General features: G+C 39.6%; 1 protein-coding gene across 1 annotated transcript; it reads left to right on the forward strand.

The window, feature by feature from the left end:
• The first annotated feature begins 2,184 nt into the window (after positions 1-2,184).
• On the forward strand, positions 2,185-14,581 carry LOC119497613 (GA-binding protein subunit beta-1-like). Its single transcript, XM_037785847.1, has 8 exons — positions 2,185-2,345; positions 3,700-3,807; positions 5,858-6,025; positions 7,142-7,336; positions 10,591-10,699; positions 11,811-11,975; positions 13,373-13,494; positions 13,734-14,581. Exons 2-8 carry the CDS (start codon positions 3,700-3,702, stop codon positions 14,199-14,201), a joined length of 1,335 nt encoding a protein of 444 aa, XP_037641775.1. The 5' UTR covers positions 2,185-2,345; the 3' UTR covers positions 14,202-14,581.
• Positions 14,582-21,377: the final 6,796 nt, after the last annotated feature.

The raw sequence follows: 21,377 nt of genomic DNA on the forward strand, positions 1-21,377 counted from the left end.
TTAAAATGTATTTTATTATTTTTTTTTATGTACAGCTTTCATTCTGTTTAATTTGTTGTGCTTGTTTGACTTTTTTTTTGATTTCATCAAATAACCTCTGGGCTTTTCTTCTCATTTTATATGAAGGTAAAATACGGCTAATAAGAGCCGAGGGCATACTGAACTAACTCATTCTGCTGTGGGCGTAAAATTACCCCTAATATAACACTGTAATGGGGTATAATAAACCATAGACTCATTATGCCTTTCCTTGACACCTCAGGGGGACATCATGTATAATCAGGTCCCTAAACTCACTGAATAGCCTTTATTCAGCACTTACAGCCAGCAAGTTTCAAGTCAAGTAAAGTAAGTAATTGATTTCAAAATACTACTGCTGGTTTACAAAGCACTAAATGGTTTAGGGCCAAAATACATTTCTGATATTCTGCTATGTTATGAACCATCCAGACCTCTCAGGTTCATCTGGATCAAGTCTGCTTAGTGTCCCCAGAGTCAGAACTAAACATGCAGAAGCAGCGTTCAGTTTTTAATGCACCAAATATTTGGAACAAGCTCCCAGAAACCTGCAGGACCAACTCCAACTCTGAGTTCTTTTAAATCAAAGCTTAAAACTTTCCTGTTTGTTGCTGCCTTTTATTAAACCAGATAATGATCTTATACTGCACTAGAGCTTTTACTCTTGTGTTATACTCTATTTGAGCTTCTATCCTAGCTTTTATTTTTAGCTTGTTTTTATTTTCTAATATTGAATGTTTTTATGTTTTTATAACTGTTTTAATTATGTCTTAATGTTCTTTTGCACTTTGTCACAATGTTCTTGAATGTTTATGTAAAGCACTTTGAATTGCCCTGTTGCTGAAATGTGCTCTACAAATAAAGCTGCCTTGCCTTGCCTAAATGGTCAGGAAAATGGAATTAAAAAAAAAAACATTACTGCAAATAATTCATATTTTCCAAAATGTTTGAATAAACACACTATGACCAACTCTGCACAGACCAACTCTGCTGCTGTCTTCTTACACTAAGTGAAGTTAACTAACAACACCAAAGCCAGAACCGGATATACCTTCAAAATAAACTTACTTCTTAGAAAACACAATCTATTGTCGTTATATCACAGTATATCATGTGGGCTGCTTTAGTCGAAACCAAAATTTGTCATTTTCAGTTAATGCAAAGGTTATTAGTATATATATATATATATATATATATATATACATATTCTATATAGTATATATATATGTATATGTATATATATATATATATATATATATATATACATATAGGTCTGGTCCGGCTGCTCTGCGCGGGTTTTGTCTCTTGAACAGTTCAATCCAAATTCAATTCAAAGGGGCTTTATTGGCATGGGAAAACATAGCCTGTATGAGCTTAGCTGTGTACTAGGGTTTACAACAATATACAAAGATTTAAATTCAAATAGACATCCATTATTGGATTTCTTTCCAACTTTTGCTCAAAATTGAAGAGAGTGCGATAGCCACACATCACAAAACAAGCTTGTTTGCTCCAGTTATTTAGTTTGTTTCATATTTTACTGTTTTATTTTACAGTTGTATTTCATTAATTACCAGCTACAACAGCAACACTGATTTATTATTTATTATTAGACAATGCTGAAAATGGGATTACTCTCAGTGGTGTTTTATTATTATTATCATTATTCTGGCTTTCTACAATATGCACAAGGCAACTACAGTGTGATTAAAGTTAGAGAGCTTGTGGTGATATGGTTTTATGGTTTTTATTGTTGTTTGCAGACTTTCTGTCCTTAAATCATTCTCTCTCTCTTTTATTCACTCCTCTTTTCTTTGTTCTGTAAAGCACTTTGTAACAACAGTTTGTTTGCTTGCTAGTGACAAACAGACACCGTGTTTTTTTTATTCATTTGAAGAAGCTTTCCTTCCAGAAAAATAAATAGAAAAAACCCTATTCTGATGATGGGTTTGTTTATCTTTACAGTGTTGGCTTCAACTGTTGTGAGCTGAATCTTCACCTTCACATCACAAAACAAGCGTGTTGGCTCCAGTATATAGTATATATATATTATATATTTATATTTTATATAGTATATATAGTATACACTATATATAATTATTTAAGTATTCTGTTTGTTTTATTTTGAAAAGTCCAACCGGAACAGCCACATTCCAACCGCCTCTCTTTACGTTCGTCACGTCGCCGCCATTTTTAATACACAAAATAATAAAAAACAAAATTGTTTTTGTTTTTCGCGAAAAGAAGTTACGAAAGTGTAACAATCACCCGACGTTTACCAGAAAAATCAGCGAAATTAATACTCTTTTGACATCGCCACTTTAAAGGCAAGTATACCACGATGAAAGTATGAATATGAATACATTATGTTATATCTCAAAGAGGCTTGTAAACAGCTAACAGTGATAAACATGAATACAGTAACAGCTACTGTTAGTACCGTTATGCTCTCTACTGTCAGGGCAGAGGTAATGGGTTGTGTATTGTAGTTATAAATGTAGTTAAAGACGTGATATTGTTATTAGATATCCGAGCAGAGCTGCTGCTCCTCACTGAGGTTTGGAGGATTCACTAGCGGATGTGGAAACTGCTCCTTTGCTAGCAGCAACTTCCACCGGAACAAACCTCAATTAACTGGGTGTCAAATTATATTGTTAAATGAATTGGACATCTTCTATTTTACTGAGTGAGAAATTTGACTCGTGTTGTTATAGCTTGGAGCAGAGAGAAGCTTTCATTTGTGTGTCAACATAGCACTGCCATATAAACTCCTAATACAAATCAGTTATAAGTTTTACGATGCACGGATGAGCTATTAAAATGTTCAGTTTGTACATTCCTTATTTTTGCTTATTATTTCCCTTGTTTACCATCACTGTAATTACTCACACATTACACTAACAACAGTAAAAAGCAATGGAGGAACGTAAAACTTTAAAGGTCCCATATCATGCTCATTTTCAGGTTCATACTTGTATTTTGTGTTTCTAATAGAAGCTTTAATGTGCAAAAAACACTTTATTTTCCTCATACTGTCCATCTAAATATACCTGTATTTACCCTCTTGTCTGAAACGCTCTGTTTTTAGCACATTTCAATGGAATTGGAAACGGGATTGCGTTGCTAGGCAACAGTTTGGATCCGTGTTTACTTCCTGTCAGCTGATGTTATTTACATACACTGCAACAGGAAATAAACTTTAGAATTTTTGCGTTTAAAACCGTGCAATGGTCTAAATATTGTATATTTGTGACCTCACAAATGGACAGAAATCTTAACGCAATCCCCGCAAAAACCACACCATAATAATTTAAATGTTTTTCAATGAAAATGAGAATAATCATGTAAATATTATCATTCCCTCTAATTTTGCAAATCATATCGCAATTGCAATATCTGTAAAAATAATCGCAGTTAGATATTTTTTTCAAAATCGTTCAGCCCTAGTCTCATAAAACTGAAGGAATATTGGAAACATTTGTAAAGATCATAATTTGCAAAACATTGGCTAAACATGAGACAAACCAGCATCAAAATACTGATTATTCTGGATATTATAATTTCCCACAAAAGAAACAACACATACTGTTACAGTACATTAACTTGTGCTCAGTTCAAATGTTTCTCCTTGCCTGACTGCTTTGTCCTCAGTTTGAGAGTGTTTCTCCTACCTGTCAACAGATGTCACTGGTGCATCTTGGGCAGCAGCTGCTGGAGGCAGTGCGAAGTGGACAGGATGACGATGTCAAAGCTCTGATGGCCAATGGGGCTCCGTTCACCACAGACTGGGTGAGGTTTATATGCGTTAATTATGGAATAATCTTCAGGCTAATCCGTAATGGCTTGAGTGTGAACCCGCATCTGCTGGCAAGAAACAGAAAGCAGCTCTTAATGTTTCTGTCACCATGCAATGGCAGAGTGACGGTAATGCTGAGGCCTCATTTTGAGCTCCAAAGACAGGAAAAAGTAAAAGAAACATTGACAATTACTGAAGGAAAAAACAACACTCAAATACTCATATCTGTCTTTACTGAACTCTGTCCTGTACCTGCAAACGCATATCTTTCATGCTTTATCTCTGTTCAAAGAAGGAAAAACAAATTAAATTGCATGTAGGTGCAGGTCAACAAGGTTGCTGTGCAATTTGCCATTCTCAGTTACAGAAATTTGCACTTGAAATAAACTGACTATGCATATATAACAACTTGTCACATATCTGTGAAACCTATTAAACTATACCTTAGGGCTGAAACTAACTGATCAGTTTCCGCTCGATTAATCTATTCATAATTTGGTCTACAAAATGTCAGAAAATACTGAGAAATGTTCCTCTCAATTTTTTAAAACTCAAAGGTGATCAAATGTCATAATTTGTCTGACCAACAGTCCAAAACGTATACAGTTTACAGTCACATAAGACAAACAAAAGCAGCAAATCATCAAAACTGAGAAGCTGAAAAATTGATAAACAAAATATTGCCCATTATTTTTCTGGGGATGGACTAATCGATTAATGAACTTATTGTTTCAGCTGAAATATTATCCATATTTTACACAAGCATTCAGTCTAAATAGCAAAAGGGATACCAGTAGTTGCATCACCTAATTTGTTTTAATAAATCTCCATTGCACCATAATGTACAATACTTTTATGGCTTTTTACTACAAGCACAGAACATTCAGCATCTTTGTATTATTTTATTCTACTCTGCATTTTTTATTAATTTAATTGGCCTGCAAACTGTTAAAATGATTCTCTATGTACTTATTACAGTAATGAAAGAGCAATTGTTTTAAATATTTAGATTTTTGAAAAACGTACAAGTCAACATAAAAAAATCCACAGGCACTTCCTCTGACTCCACTGATCACATCTATATATAACCTTCATTTATAATTTAATGCTCAAAGGCGCTGTGCAACACTAATGTAGTTTTATTGAATGTTCTCTTCCCTAATGCCGCCTGTATCTACTATACAAGAACAGATTGAAAGGTGTCAAAATGAATCGATTTTAAAGTGGAATTCTGTCATTCATCTGAGACAGTGTGTCACATTTTAGAAATACACAGTAGTTGCAGTGTTAAAGGGCATATGACTTAGTGGATTCATGCCACTAATCTGCTCACAGGCTTTTTGCCATGACAGGCTCCGATTGTTATTATAGGTGTCTGACATTATGGAAAAAGTCTCGCTCAAGGAGAAGTCTCGTTCTGAAGTCTGCTGTGTGCCGGTAGATAACGGTGGAATAGTGGAATACATCCACGGTGGAAACATGAGTGCCAGCCGGGCAGAGTTTGTTGTGTTGGAGTACAGAAAGCTTAACTTAGAGTTATCTAAAGGTCAAGGCTGAATATTTAGATGATTTCCACAATGTGGATGAGGTCTTTGAATTCGTGGCTCTGATTTTTAACAGAAAGTCTGGAGAAACTCTGCAGCATTTATTTGAACCATTCTGTTTTTAATCTGTCTCTCAAGAGTCCCCTGACTTTATCAAAGTATACTAAATCCTTGGTATCCATAACCAACACAGCAGCAGCCTGAAAGTCAGAGAAATTAGCGCGGAAGTCAGAGATCTGAGCTTCTGACCCGGAGATGATTGAGATTTACTTTACCTTTCTTCAATGACCACTACAGAGTTTCCCTCGAGCACTGAACATTAGCTGTGGTTGAACTCAGATGTGAAGGCGCCGTGCAACTGTGTGAATACAAACCATGGCACTGTTGGGGCGGGGGTGCTTCATGTTAAGTGAACTTTCCCTGAATACAAATAATAAAAAATCACCTCCAGCTGCTCTTTTACATATCTGGTTCCCCTTCTCATCTCTCTATCCTCCAGCTGGGCTCGTCGCCGCTGCATCTCGCAGCCCAGTACGGTCATCACTCCACCGCCGAGGTGCTGCTGCGTGCCGGCGTCAGCAGGGACGCCCGGACCAAAGTGGACAAGACCCCTCTTCACATGGCCGCCTCAGAGGGTCACTCCACCTTAGTGGACCTGTTAGTGCAGGTGAGCAGAGACATGTGCTGTTTCAGTGCAGTTATGGTTTGGTATTGTGATGATATGATCATATCGCGTTAAGGGGGAATTCCAATATGTTATTTCCATGGCCTAAGAAATTCAGTCAATATTTGTGAACATGAGCTACTCTCTATCTCAAAGCCTGAAACCAGAGAAGTAAGTCTCAAACTTGTGATGTCATAGGGTCTAAAGTCTGAAGCTGCTCCATAGATAATGAATGGGAGACTGATTTTATGTTGTTTTCTTTTTTTATACTCAAATGAGCTTTATTCTATTGTAGTGCTGTCAGTGGTGAAACAGAAAATGTTCCCATATACTCAGAAAATGTTCCCATATATTCAGAAACCCCCCCTGTGTACTCTCAGCGTCATCTAGAACATCTCTCCCTCTTCATTGTCTACGGAGCAGCTCCACACTTTATACCCTATGCTATGACAGGTACATGCTTTTAGCACTCTAGTTTGGATTTGGGAGAGAGCTGTTCATGATGCCAAATATGTATTGGACTGTCTTAGACCATAGGAATAACATGTATGAATTTTGAAAATGGGCGTAGCCCCCCTTTAATGTTTTACACATTGTCAAATGAATGATTGTGGATATTGATATTGCCATAATATTCTAATTATTATGGTATATAGTAGGTAAGAAGGGCCTGGTAAGGACATTATACACAACATGGCCAAAATAATATGGACACTGGGACATTCCACACCCAAATGTGATTGGTGATTATATGTGCCACTTCCTAAATAAAGTAAAGATATTACTACAGTATAAAATTGATTTGTAACAGATGACTTTGGTTTCAGTGTCTGAAGTTGTTTGAATGTGTACCAAAATGCCATCAAACAATTTTCTAATCTCTGCTTTGGAGATAAAAAACAACAACATTTGAAGCTTGTCTAATGTTTCAGAGACTTAAATTACATTTTTCAACCTTGTTACACTGTTTTCAACATTGATAGATTGTGTACACTCCACTTTACCTACCTGCCTAGTCGCAGACATCTTTTCTCATCACTTCCCTTTTGTCTCCCTCTCTTTTTGTGTTTTTTTTCCTCCCACTGTCTCGCCACCGGGGGGCGCCGTGCATCTGCGCAGAACGGCGCCGACATCAACGCCAAAGACATGCTGAAGATGACGGCGCTGCACTGGGCGGCTCAGCACGGCCACAGGGAGGTGGCCGAGCTCCTGCTGAGGTACGGCGCAGACGTCCACTGCCTCAGCAAGTTCGACAAGACGCCCTTCGACATCGCCATGGATACCAGCAACACTGAGCTGATGATACTGCTACAGGTGGACGGATGGAGGATGGGGAGAGACGGAGACATTCTAGGAGAGAGAGACAGAGACATTAAGGAGAGAAAAACAGTACTTTGGCAAAGACACTGAATGAGATGTGAGGTGTCAGAGAGACAAATGAAGGAGAGAGAGACAAGGATGGATGAAGAAGACAGATATAAATGGGGACGAGGGAAAGGAAAGAAAAAAGAGGCATTAAGAGGGGAGGGAGAAAAATGTAGACGGAAATAAATAGATTTAAGGACAGACAAGAGGGAAAGGACAGGTGAGGCATGCAGGGAGGGGGACAGAACAGCAGAGACGAGTGGAGTCAGGTCATTTCTGTTTCTGTTGGCGTCTCAAACACCAAAACACTTCTTTGCAAGGTTATAAAGAAAGGTAACAGAACAGGAGACATTAAAGAAAGACAGGAAATGACCAAGCACATTTCAGCCAAGGCAGGTAAAAATGAAGACGGGGAGGAGAGACGGCGAGAGAGATGGACGGATAGATGAAGGCGGGGAAGACAAGGAGACACAGATGGATAAATGAGGGGCTCGTGAGAGAGGCAGGGAGGGCGGGGGAAAGATGGACAGAGATTAGGGGGCGAGCGAAACATAAAGGAGGGGGAAGGAGAAGAGAAATGGGGGAGCGGAGGAGATTAACAAAAAGACGGAAAGAGGAGGTGAAACGTAGAAAGACAATAAGAAGACAAAAGTGTGATACTGCAGGCGCCGCAGACATGTTTGCACAGTGCCCCAGTGATTTCAAAAATACGTTTGATGTTTTCTAAGTGCGACTAGCGAAGCTCCAGTCGGACTCTCGTCGGTGTTGCTATGGTTTCAGTGGCCGTGCAGCCTCTCTCTGTCAGACAGCCATGTTGCGAACAGTTACTTACCATAACACCCGCATTTACACACAATTTCACACAAAATCGGATTAGACCTCGTCTTTGAAAACATAAAGAATCCACACTAATAATTAGAATAACAGAATTGTGGTTAAGGACTTTGTTGAAATTAGTGGACAATGTATTTTTGGACAAAATGAGATTTCAAAAGGCCCACATGCTCTCCTACCAAGGCCTTATGTAACAGAGGTGAGTGTGGGCCTTCAGGTGGTATGTAGGAGGTTCTAGTAGACATTAGATAACTCCTCTCCTTGGACAGGCCTCTTCAGCCAGCCACGATACAGATAGTAGGGCCTCGAGCAAAAGCAACTGGTTGACCCATGCAAGATGGCTGCATACAGAAGGGAACTGACACATGTCTATGAATCATAAACACCCACCTAAGCCATGAGTGTGAAATGCTCCCCTGAGGTCAGTGTTTGAAAGGGCTGAATCACCATGAGTGATATATGTATTTCTGATCTGAAATTAAACGGATAGTTTGGATTTTTTGAAGTAAAGTTGTACTTATCCATAGACACCATATTCTCATACAACGCTTCGTATGGTGTCTTACGAAAAGTTAGTCCTCATATTTTGTGCGTTTTCCTACAAATGTCCAGCGTCTATTTCCCCTCCAGTCTTTTCAAAATAAACTCCCGTCGTCACAGGAAACAACTTGGTTAGGTTTAAGCAACAAAACTACTTAGCTAGGCTTAGGAAAAGATCGTGTTACACCAAGTTACGCCACACCGGAGGTGGCATAACTTAAGTACGGAAGTTCCGTGACAAAAACTACTTGTTAGGTTTAGGAAAAGATTGCGGAAGTGGCGTTACTTAAGTACGGAAGTTACAGTATGTGACAAATAAATCAACATTAACTTGTGGCTTCACACAGGACATGAACACCAGTCTCCTGGGCGAAAGTCTGTTTTTTTTGGCCAACCCATCCACCCCGACCTTCTCCCTACGCGGCGTTCGCCGCTTATTATACTTCCATACAAATTGATTTTGTGGGATATATATGAATTACAGTGCATTTACTTTTCATGGGTATAGCTATGTTAAATGAATAGTTTGGGTGTTTTGAAGTGGGGTTGTAGGAGGTACCTACAGTAGATGGCGGTCAGCACACCAACAGTTTGGCATACACTTAAACTGATTTTTTTAGGTGGCTAACATACATTTTGTTGCTGCCCCTGTCCACAGCAATACATTGCTTTGCTCCTGTGCTGGTACTCCTGTCTGCTTCTCCAAACTGGGGGCGTGCCGACTGCCATCTAATGTAGGTAATACACTGGCTATGGAGAAGTACCTCATACAACCCCACTTCAAAACACCCAAACTATTCATTTAACTTACTGCTGTGCTTTTAGCTGCCAAGAACAAATTTAAACTATTGAACATTTTAGGTTGAGACGGACACAGAATAATGATATTCTTTCTCTTTCTTATCAAGTCTGTAGAGATAAAATGTCTCCTTCAGATGAAATCACATCACCGCTACACTGAAAATGAATCATCAGTGGATAAACAATCAAACAAACTATTGGTTTTAAACCTCAGCCTACACCTATCGCGGCCATCCTATTTGATCCACCATTAACCGCACGATTACCTTTGCTCGGAAAATGAGCCAATTTAAAAAAAGAGATCGTCATACCATCAATGAAATGATTCTCAAAACGATTTCTTACTTTCAGCCGCACAGATCAGTTTCACCTTCTTCAGGGCATTTGAACCCCAAAAAACTGTTTCGCTGGGACTCTTTCTAAAAGAATTGAACAAGTGGCTAAAATTGTCAGTTCCAATAACACAATACAGATGCTATCTACTTTCTTATCTTTTGTTTAAACCTTTTATCTTCAGACAGCTGAAACAGTTGCTAGGATCCAGTTTTATACATCAAAGTGTTTCAGTGTTTCATTTCATTTTATGCCTGTAATTTTTTTATTGGATTACACATTAATCTAAAAAAGAGATCATTAGACATTGTATTATATACCCCTTTCTCCCTCAAAAGGGCATGCAAATATCAATTAAAATAATAAGAAATTAGTATTTAGATATCAGTTATTAAAATGTCAAAATACCCTCTGGGTTGATATGATGCCCCTGACTTTCAGAGGAAAGCAGAGCTAAAAGAGCATCTCTAATAAAATCAGTTATTGCAGGTTTAAACACTTAGGCCAACTTTTGGATTAGTGCAGAATTTACCACACTTCCATTTTCTTGAATATAATCACATATGATTTCATTTGAAACGTTCTCAAACTCTTGTTCAAAAGATCAGTTTTTAATTTATCATTAACTGCAACAGAGTTTAATATAACCACAGCCCCTGTTGTGTGTGTGTGTGTGTGTGTGTGTGTGTTCACAGGACGGCATGCAGAACCAGGTAAACATCGACCCAGAGGCCCACTACATCATCCGTGCTGGTGGGCTGGTCAACCTCTCAGACCTGGTCACCACTACCAAGACATCCGCAGGTAGACAGCACACATTCATCTAGGGTTGTACCGAATTACTTTTTTTTAATTCAAAGCTTCTACCGTCATATTTAATGACGTCATCACCTGAAGAAAAAAAATCTCGAACAAAATCCTCAATTTAAATGAAGTGATTCATCGGATTAAATGGGTCTTTTTTTTATTAAATCAACTCGCTTTAATGAATACAATTTGTCAGTGTGAGTCTCCCTCTGTGTGCAGCGAGCAGGAGAGCAAACTGTTTTTTTCATCGCAGTGAAAATGTTGTTTTTGAAAGGCTAAACGCCAACAAATATGGATCGACGCAGAATATTTGGTTGGATAATCTATTTTATATTTATCTTTTTTCAATAAATGTTGGCTTTTGGATTTTACAACGCTCTGAAGCTACTGGAAATGTTTGGATCACACGAGTCAGAAGCAATCCTACGCAGCCACCACTGGAATCTAATTCTACAAATAGTATAATACTAATAATATTAGCGTTGCCTGATCTTTATCTGCAACTGTGCAGAAATACTGTGTTTAAACACAATAAATAGAAATGCAAAAAAAAAGAAAAAAGAAAAAGATGCGCAGCATTCAAATGTTGATTTAGAATTTGAATGTCAATATTATATATGAAGCTTCGAACTATTCAGTATAGCCCTACATGCATCCATCAGTTGTGTTTAGGTGCAGTGATAAAGTACAGAAAATAAGTGACAAAAGTGATGAATTAACAACAGATGGGACGGATGTGAAATACAAACTCAGGAAAAAAGAAACCTCAGGAGACTTACTGTGTTGTCTCGAGAGACATACAGTATAATCATACGTGAAACATCTGGACTGGACACCACGATCTAGAACAGAAACAAAATGTTAGACAGCATTAGAACAACAATGTAATGAAACTGGAGAAAAGACAAAGAAGGAGGCACATCCAAATTATTTTACAGTTCTTTAACCGTCCACCGAGTGTCTGAAAATGTATAAAACATTATATCTTTTTCCTTCTTTGTGGTTGTGTAACATTCTGGCCTTGGTTCATTTTAGCACGGCATCATAATGTTGGAGTAGTCCTAGACGGTGGCTGTTATCTAACAATACAGGCCAACTGTTTCTTCAGGCAAGTCAGAGGACGTCATGGCTGCGGAGTCGGTGGAAACAACCATTCAGCATGTGGTGGGCGACGGCGGGCAGAGGGTCATTACCATAGTGACGGACCAACACGGCAACCTGCAGCCAGCGACTATGGGCCAGCAGTTCATCTTCACCCTGCAGGGGCAGCAGAGTGAGTGGGCAGCAGAACAGTGCTCTTGAATACTGATCAGGACCTAACTGAGAATAGGGATGCCTTGACACCGTAAATGAAGAGTTTCTTAGAAAGCAGCAATATAACGTCAATAAAGAAAATACCCACATAAGAAAATACCCACATTAGCATTAGCTAGTTAGAGTATTACAATTCTGCACACGCTGTGGAGAATTCAAGACATTCACGACATTGCAGTTTGCTGTTACTTGCATCTTCGTTTCAAACATGAGCCATGTAAAACCCTAGAACAAATCCTGAATACATATTACTATAAGTGGCAAATAGCTGCTTATTAAATGGATTTATATGTGACGGGAGAAAATACAAAACAGAGACTATTTGACATCTTGAATGTCTAGTGGAGGACTGTCTATTCAGAAATGTATTTATTTATCATTTTAAGTATGACAAATACCATATTGCAAGTAGGGGAAAAGAAGCAACTTAAAACCAGTTAGAGGGATAGTTTGGATTTTTTGAAGTGGGATTGTATGAGGTACTTATCCATAGTCATAATCAGTGCAATACCTACAGTAAATGGAGGTTGGAATGCCCCCAGTTTGGAGAAGCAGACAGGAGTACCGGCACTGGAGGAAAGCAAGCAGCAGCTTAAGTGTAGACTCCTTTGAGATAAACAGTCATTTTACCTCGCAGGACACGGAGGTTGCAGGTGTACCGCTGCCTCAGTTGGTTAGTTTGTTTGTGTTATTGTGTGACTTTAGTAAATCCAAATTAATCTTTTAAGTCACACAATAACACAAACAAACTAACCCATCGAGGCAGCGGTAGACCAGCAATTCCCATGTTCTGCCAAGTAAAATTACTGTTGTTGTCAATGGAGTCTGGTGACTTTGAAGTGAGCATAGACGGATACAGTGGCTTCAGTTCCCCATCACAAAGGGCTGTCTGACGGCAACATAAAGCGGTTAAAATATTCTGAATATACACTTAAACTAATATTGATTATTCTAATAGGTTTATTTTTACTCCTGCCTATTTCTCGCCATCTACTGTAAGTAATACCCTTACTATGGATAAGTACCTCATAAGACCCCCCTTCAAACAGTCCGAACTATCCCTTTAATTTATTTATTGTAAGAACCGGTAGGTGGGTGTTGCCAAATCCAAGACAGAAATAAAACAAAAAGAGGACTCCTAACTCAGTTTCTAAAGGATCTAATCTTTCTGGAACCACACAATGAAATTGTGCATACGTACAGTAGATGAAATAGATCTTGCAGAACTACCAGTACACACACATAGAGTCCTGAGACCGAAAGAAAAGTAAACAAGAAAATATGTTCAAAAGTTCACAGCTCTGCACGGACTCTTTGTAAGAGCCTTCTCTGACACTTTTTGTTTTGCGGTTGCAGTGGTGGCTTTGCCAGCCAGCGCAATCACAGAGGAGGTGGTGGTCGAGGAGCCTCGGCAGGCCACGCCCACACGCAAAAGGAAGACAGACCCCGCAGCCAATCACATCAGCCTAAAAGACAAGGTAAACCAGGAGTATTGATGTACATATCTATTGTTTAAACCTTTTTCATATACATATGCAACACAGCAAAACAAAAAGCTATTTCATAGCATGCACCTACACAGAGCCACTGTGGACAACTACTTGTTTACCTTTTGTACCTTTTGAAAAACTCTGAATAATGCCCATGAGACACCAAAATCTACTTTGTCTAATCTAATTTGATGCTTTAACCACTAATCTGTTTGTTTTATTTCCAGAAGGTCAAAGAAAGTCGTGAGCAGCTGGAGCGGCAGCTGCAGGAAGCCAATCTTAAAGCCCAGGGGTACCAGCAGCAGCTCCTGCAGAAGGAGCAAGAGGCCGAGCAGTATCGCCTCAAACTGGAGCAGGCCATCGCCACCAGTAACAACAGCATCAACAACGCCATCACTGCGATGACGGTTACCTTAAACAACGGTGCTACAGTGAAGCAGGAGGAGGAGGAGGAGATGATGGTAGAGGAGCAGCTAGAGTTGACGGAGGAGGCTGCAACAAAAGAGACGATAGAAGACGAGAGGGGAAACGCAAAGGGCGAGGGAGAGGTCATCTGTGAACTGCAACAAGATGCTATTCTTGTGAATGAGTGTGAGCCGGATGTGGAGGTCGCAGGTGCAGGGGAAACACACGAGTCATCCCCCTGTCGGCGAGGCCAAGGTAGAAGGAGAGGCAGAGGGGGACGCAGACATTAGCTGACATGTTTTGTGATAATCTATTTATTTGATTTTATAACCCTTTTGTAAAAAATTTTGAACTTTAGACTTTTGTAAATATGTCAACATTTTCATGCAGCACAAACCTCATGAGGATTTTAGATTAAGTTAGATTAGATTATGCTATTTTATTATCTTCACGTGTGGCGTCTGCCTATAGTTTAGCCATCTGTGTTTACTGTGCACTAACTGGTGGCTGTGCAGTCGGTGTACGCTGTGATAATTAGTTTATTAGATTAAATCCAAAGTGGCAGAAACGAGAAAGCAATTAATATTTTCTAGGGCTGTCAATCGTTTAAAACATTTAATGGAGATTGTGTGAATCGCAAATTAATTACCCATTTTTTATCTGTTCAAAATGTACCTTAAAGGGAGACTTGTCAAGTATTTAATACTCTTATCAACATGGGAGTGGGCAAATATGCTGCTTTATGCAAATGTATGTATATAATGATTATTGGAAAGCAATTAACAACACAAAACAATGACAAATATTGTCCAGAAACCCTCACAGGTACTGCATTTAGCATAAAAAAATATACTAAAATCATAACCTGGCAAACTGCAGCCCAACAGGCAATAACAGCTATCAGTGTGTCAGTGTGCTGACTTGACTATGACTTGCTCCAAACTGCATGTGATTATCATAAAGTGGGCATGTCTGTGAAGGGGAGACTCGTGGGTACCCATAGAACCCATTTTCATTCACATAACTTGAGGTCAGACATCAAGGGACCCCTTTGAAAATGGCCATGCCAGATTTTCCTCACCAAAATTTATGCAAAATTCCGGCCAAAGTTTGGTGCATTATTCAGCCTCAGCATTTGCCTTAGTATAACATGGTTGGCAGCAATGGATTCCAGTTTCATATGATGCCAGTATCTTCACTCTAGCTATAAAACTGATCCCGCTACAGCCTTCAAATCGGAAGTTGCGTTAAAGAAATTAGTGGCGTTTAAACAAATTTGTGTTGACGCGTTATTGTGTTAACTTTGACAGCCCTTGTATTTTCGTGATGTCCTCTCTGCGAAGGGCAGGAGAATAAACAAACTATCAAAACGTACATGGATATGTACTGCACCTTCAACGGTATTGATAAGCCCTCGGGGCAGCTCTAATTCTTTGTTTTCTGGACTTAGGGCAGACTGGACGCTACAGTGACTGAAGTGGTATAACAAGTCAGGATGGGCCGGGGCTAGCTGGTTAGCATGCTCATTTCAGTAGATATCTCTGCAACACAATACACAAATGTGTTTGACAAAACGTCAACACTGTCACACTGAACGTCACGTTCTGTTTATAATGTTAGTTACGAAAATTCTGTCCAGGTATTAGACTTTGCACCTTTAAAGTTCTAAGTATTTTTGTGTTCCCATTATTTTTTTATGACCGGATTTGTGACGCGGGCCCCCAGACTTTGGTGAATTTGCCTCAGCGGAGGTGCACAGTACGGTCAAAGATAATCATGAAGCAATTACAGTAAGAGCACTTCATGCTCTCTTATCCAGGGTGACCTCCAGTGAGCAGATAGGAGCTCGGTGTTGGGCTCAAGGACACTTCAACAGAACGCACGGCAGTTGATGGACACACCTTATCTTTTCTGGGAATCAAACTTGTGACCTTTATATTTTTAGAGCAGCGTCTTTAACTACGCAGCCATTGTTTTACGGTGTAATATGGGTTTAATATGAGTTACAACATCTGAAGGACAAAAAACAAAAATGGGATTAAAGATTTTGTTTTAATGTTAATTCTTTGTCTATATGTCTTTTGGGAGATGCTCTCACTCTGAGCACCAAAATCATGAGCGGTACACGGGGTATTTAAACTTTAAATGAGGCAGCATTAGTGCCATTCTCCACTAGAACTAATTAACGAGCCGGTTTGGGGATTTTTGAGCAGAGCAAGTCTTTGTCCACTTTAGAGAAAGTCATCAATAACATGAATTTAATTGTTTTTTTCCCACTAATTATACAGCCAATCTTCTCAATATTGAAACTTCCAGGGGACATTTGTTTACATGTTTGCACTTAAGGGCTTCATAAGTTTGTAAAACATAATATTGTATTTTTTCCTGTGTTATTTCTTGCAACTGAGGCAATAAAAGGCACCCAATAAATATTTCTTCTGTAATTCCAGTGCAAAAAAATCCCCAAAAATAACATATACAAATTAAAGACAGAGTGTGTTTGTGTGTACTCATACTCAAGTTTTGTTGATTGGTTTTGTGGTAGTTACGATAAGAGAAAGACAACATGTTTGGGAAATAAAATGTAAAAAATAGTATTCAATAACACTGAATAGTTTTACATCTGGAATATTTTAAAAAGAAAATATTGTCTTTTACATTTCAATAAAAAAGCTGTATTTATTTCCAGTTGGCATTGGATCTTCCTGTATATAAAGATCCCAACACTTACTAGTTATTATGTGCATTTAAAATTATAATTTATGTAAATGTTCCGTTTTGTTTTTGTTCCGCAGCCAGTGGAAGCATTTATCCTCCAGCTGCTCATAGTGAAGCTCTCCGGTGGTCACCAGTAATGACTGTCATTATACTGGGCAGCTCCCAGTGGCCAACAGTCGGACACTGTGGTGAATAATATCGTTGCGCTCAGCTCTCTAAGTAAAACCCTTGAAATGTGGGCACAGAATGGCTCAGTGGGGAGTGAGTGGCTGTATTTGATGCGAGTTCATGAACAGCTGTTTTCCTCTGATGTACTTTAAGGGCTAAAGCAGATTGTGGCTGACATGAATCTGACAGACCAGATCCAGACTTAAAACAAGACGTAGGAGACGGGATCATGTCACCTCTGTTTGATCCTCCTCACACAGGCTGCCTGGAATTTTCAGAACAGATCTCAAATTTGAGCCTTAAATGCGCTTCATGTCCTGGTTCGCTGCAATATTATAGAGCTTTGAAGGCTGTATGAGCACTCACACAGCCTGAGGTCACCTGGCAGGAGCCCTCAGGCTGTCCCAGAAGAGAGACCAGGAGTGACAGCACCTCATCTGTCAGGGCCCCGAGGCTCAGAACGACCTGCCTGAGAAGAAAGGCTGTAGTATAATCAGTCATGTTTTGAAACACCTTTTAAAATGCAGTCGCACCTGCTGTTTTTTTCTTTCTTCCTTGATTCGGTTTTATTGGAGGACTTAAAAAAAACGTATACCATCCAGTCCACTAGACTTAAAACAAAAGACTCCATTGTGAGGCTAACATTGTTAAGCTTTTGTCAAGACTGTGGTGATTTCTATTTTTAGCCATGCTAGCAGCAGGCTCAAGGGAGGGCAATGTTGAGCCGTCAGTCCACCAATGAAATATCACAAAAGCTGCAGGATGGATTGCCATGAAATATTTGTATAGACATTCATTGTCCTCGGAGGATGAATCATGTTGACTTTGGGGATCCCCCTGACCTTTTCCTGTTGCACCACCACAAGGTTGGCATTAGTGGTTTTGAGTGAAATCACAGATATGGACAAGTCTACAGACTCGCAGACAGACAGGCAGAGCGGCACATTTTACAAAGGAAGAGCAAACTATATAAGACAAATACGAAGAAGTTAAACATATAATCCAGGCTAAAATTAACACAGTTGAAGCTGCCAAATACAGGAAGATGAATGCGTAAATTAACAGAGTTATTAACTTAACAGAATACTCCAAAGTCAGATATAGTCGTCGTCTAGATATAAATAGCTTCTAGAAGTGTAATGGCTGAATGAATTACACTTCATTATACCCATTAATCATGGATGGCCGTGTTTGACTATTTTAACCTTCTTTCAGCTGCATCCCCCTCAGTTTGAAAACGGACCTTGAGCAAGTAACAAAACAAATATAAAAACATAATGCTAGCGGTGCTAAAGGTCTCTTGGTTCGGTGGTAACCGGTGGTATCAGACTTTAAGGCAAACACTCCCGGCATCAATTTACCTTAACAACCAATCCCTCTGTTTTTGGAGTACTCGCTTCAGAAGTCTCCTATTTGTCTCTTCAGATAAAGAACAGACATGCTGCAGTAAAGCTATGTCCTCATTCTCACATGGCATTTGTTTTGGGTTCTTTCTCAAAGACAATCAAACTGTTGTCAGTAGACCAGGCTCCCATTGGCTCGTGAGAGCTGGGGGCGGGAGGCAGCTGCAGGTGTATCATGATTGACACATTCCTCAACAAATCCTAGCAAGACCATAAACATACAGTCTATGTCTATGAGAGAGACTGCAGTCACTGATTTTGCTCATGAATTTTCACAAGCAGAAATTTGCTAAATCACTACCTAACTTTTTACCTTTTCTTTTATAATCAAATCACACATTTATTAAACAACAAAAAAGTAATGGACCATTGGGAAATTATAGTACATTTTACTCTGAAACACCCCTAGCAGTGTTGCCAGATTTGGCTGGCTTCCTCCAAATTGATCTACTTTTGATTAAGGTGGGCGGGGTGGGGGGTTGGGGGGCGGCTGGGGAGGTTTGGGCTGGTAGATGAAATTTGGGCTATTTTTGTCAACATTTTACAGGGTTTTGAAAATATTGTGAAAACGATATTACCAAACAAGCTTACCTACTTACCTTAACGTCATCATCATCATAACTGGTTGTCTGACTGCACTCTTTATGGATTGCGATAACCTATTTATCTAACATTTTATCTTTGGTTATTTGAAGCAGATATGAACCTTTGTATGCTTATGATGTGTTTTTTATAGCGCATTTAATGGTTTTACAGTTTTACACAGGTTTCTGGCAAGGTTATGCCGTGGGCTGGTTTTTATTAAATTGGGCGTTGTGATTGGGCTGGAAACTGTCAATCTGATCTGGCAAGACTGTGTCAATAGTTCTAGACTGTGTCCTATAGTTCGCCTAGACTCGGCATCACTGAGTTTAACACAAATTGTTGTCCATTGAGCTCGATTAACCCGGCTAACCAGGCTAAACCAACAAGCATGCTACAGCTGGTGCACTGCCAACATTATGGGGGTAAAACTTGCGCTCCAGAATTTCTGTTCCACGTGCGAGTAGTAGACATAAACAGCTGTTTGGGTCGAAGGGCGCACTGAAAGGACGTTGCTTACCGAACCGAATGCCCTGTACTTGAACGGTTCAATACGAATACACATACCGTTACACCTCTAATGCGTATGTCTCTCTGGCATAGCTCGATGATACTGGATGGATTGCCATGAAACTCGTGTTCCACTTGGGATGAATTGTAATCATTTAGCTGATCCCTCAACTTTCCATATAGTGCTACAATCAGGGCTCGGTTTGACGAAGATGGACTTTGACTATGGCTTACCAGACCTGAAACATTTTTGAATAATGCTGGCGATCATCTTTTCTTTGGCGGTAATGTTCCCTGAAGCCTCACTCTATTCAGTGAAATAGGTGACAGACTATTGTGAACGTCACCGCTCTCGGGAATAAGAGGAATTGCTGCAAAATCAATTATACAATATCAGTAGTCCCCTTCCTTATGTCCTCTTGCACAGCTATTCACATTCACAGGGGAACAGTCCCTTCCAACCTGTTCAGAGACCATAAAATTAACTGGAGGCTGAATAGTGAAATGGGGCGCTTGGGAAGGGAATAAATTCAGCGTAAGGCGTCTGAGCGCGCACGGCAGAGAGGGAAAATAATTCAATTATCAGAGGCTTTCTTTAATATGAGTCATGTTGCATAAAGCATGACTGTGATATTGATCCATAATGGTTGATGTTTTTTGCCGCCGCTCACACTTGCTGTTTAAAGGCGTGTTTAGATTGGATTATAATTTGTTTGGTATGAGCTAATGAGATTTCAGAAACAGAAAATGAAGGCTTTCAATCCAAAATGATTTGTTTCTATTTTGGGTATCGCTCAGAATGATCAGCATGTCAAACCCCTTGGGTGACACACGTAGGAAAACAAAAAGTATGTTTGGGATAAGCAAAGGCTTCAGGAGGACTGATAACTTTCAAGGCGTTTTTTCTTTCATGTCAGAATCATTCTTGAATGCATTCTCGGCGTTCCACGGTCTGTTATTTCTTTGTAGCAGATGCTATGTATAACAGATCGTTGCTATGGACTCAGTTCTGATGTCGGACTGTGGCGGAAACTATTGATTTCTTGAGTAAGCAGCCGTGTAATAAGCGGGATAATGTACAGCTAGCAGCTCATTGTTGTGAAATAAACCCCTTCAGGGCAATGCAGGTTTATTTCACAACAATGACTGGCTCGCTGCACATTATCCCTTACTTGTTGTGTTGCCCACGCCAAAAGGAGTTACTCTTCCCCACAGAAACACTGCTCCTGAACTGCCTGAAACATCTCGCTTGAAGTCCCGCCTTTTCTTCCGCAACCCGGTGATGTCACCAAGTAACACATTTGCATAATACCTGCCTAGCAGCTAGTTTGGCACCCCTTCAAACAAAGCTAGTTAGATTGGAGCTGGAGTGGTGTCCGAAGAGTTTGTTTTGGTTGACCAATCATAACAGTGGGCCAGCTGACCAATCAGAGCAGACTGGGCTTTTTGGGAGGAGCAGGAGCTCAAACAGAGCATTTCAGACAGAGGGTGAAAAGAGGTGATGCAGCACAGCCAGTATGAGAATAGTAAAGCATTTTTTTAACCTTAAAGCATGTTAACATGTTTTAATAGAAAGCCAAAAGTATGCAGCTGAAAAGTGCATTAGCATAATAGGTCCTCTTTAAATAATAGATATCAACATACCTAATTCTCAGATGTTTCCTACATTCCCAGCAGATTGTCATCACTACTTACAGCTGCTCGTGTAACAAACTGGCGTCTTCCTCCTGCCAACATACATTAAGCAAGAGCAGGTTTCTCTATGAAGAAATATGCACGTTTAGTTCTGCTTTCACATTACAGCCGTAATCAGCCTCGGATGGCACTATTTTGACTTTTAAAAATGAGCAAACAGTGAAAGGGCTTCAATAAAGACGTAGGTTGTCTCTTACATAATAAACCAAAGAGCAGACACTGCACATTTCTCCTCTGTGGGATCAGCTCGCATTTAAAATTCTGATCCGCTTCAGCTCCCCGGCCCGCCCTAAAAAAAATAAAAATAAAACCTGTGGATGTGTGATATCAGCAGAATTGTTAAGCAACACAGACAGAGCAGATGCACACATTCACTCGCGAACAAAGTCG

The sequence above is a fragment of the Sebastes umbrosus genome, chromosome 11, assembly GCF_015220745.1.
Source record: "Sebastes umbrosus isolate fSebUmb1 chromosome 11, fSebUmb1.pri, whole genome shotgun sequence".
NCBI classification, from domain to species: Eukaryota; Metazoa; Chordata; class Actinopteri; order Perciformes; family Sebastidae; genus Sebastes; species Sebastes umbrosus.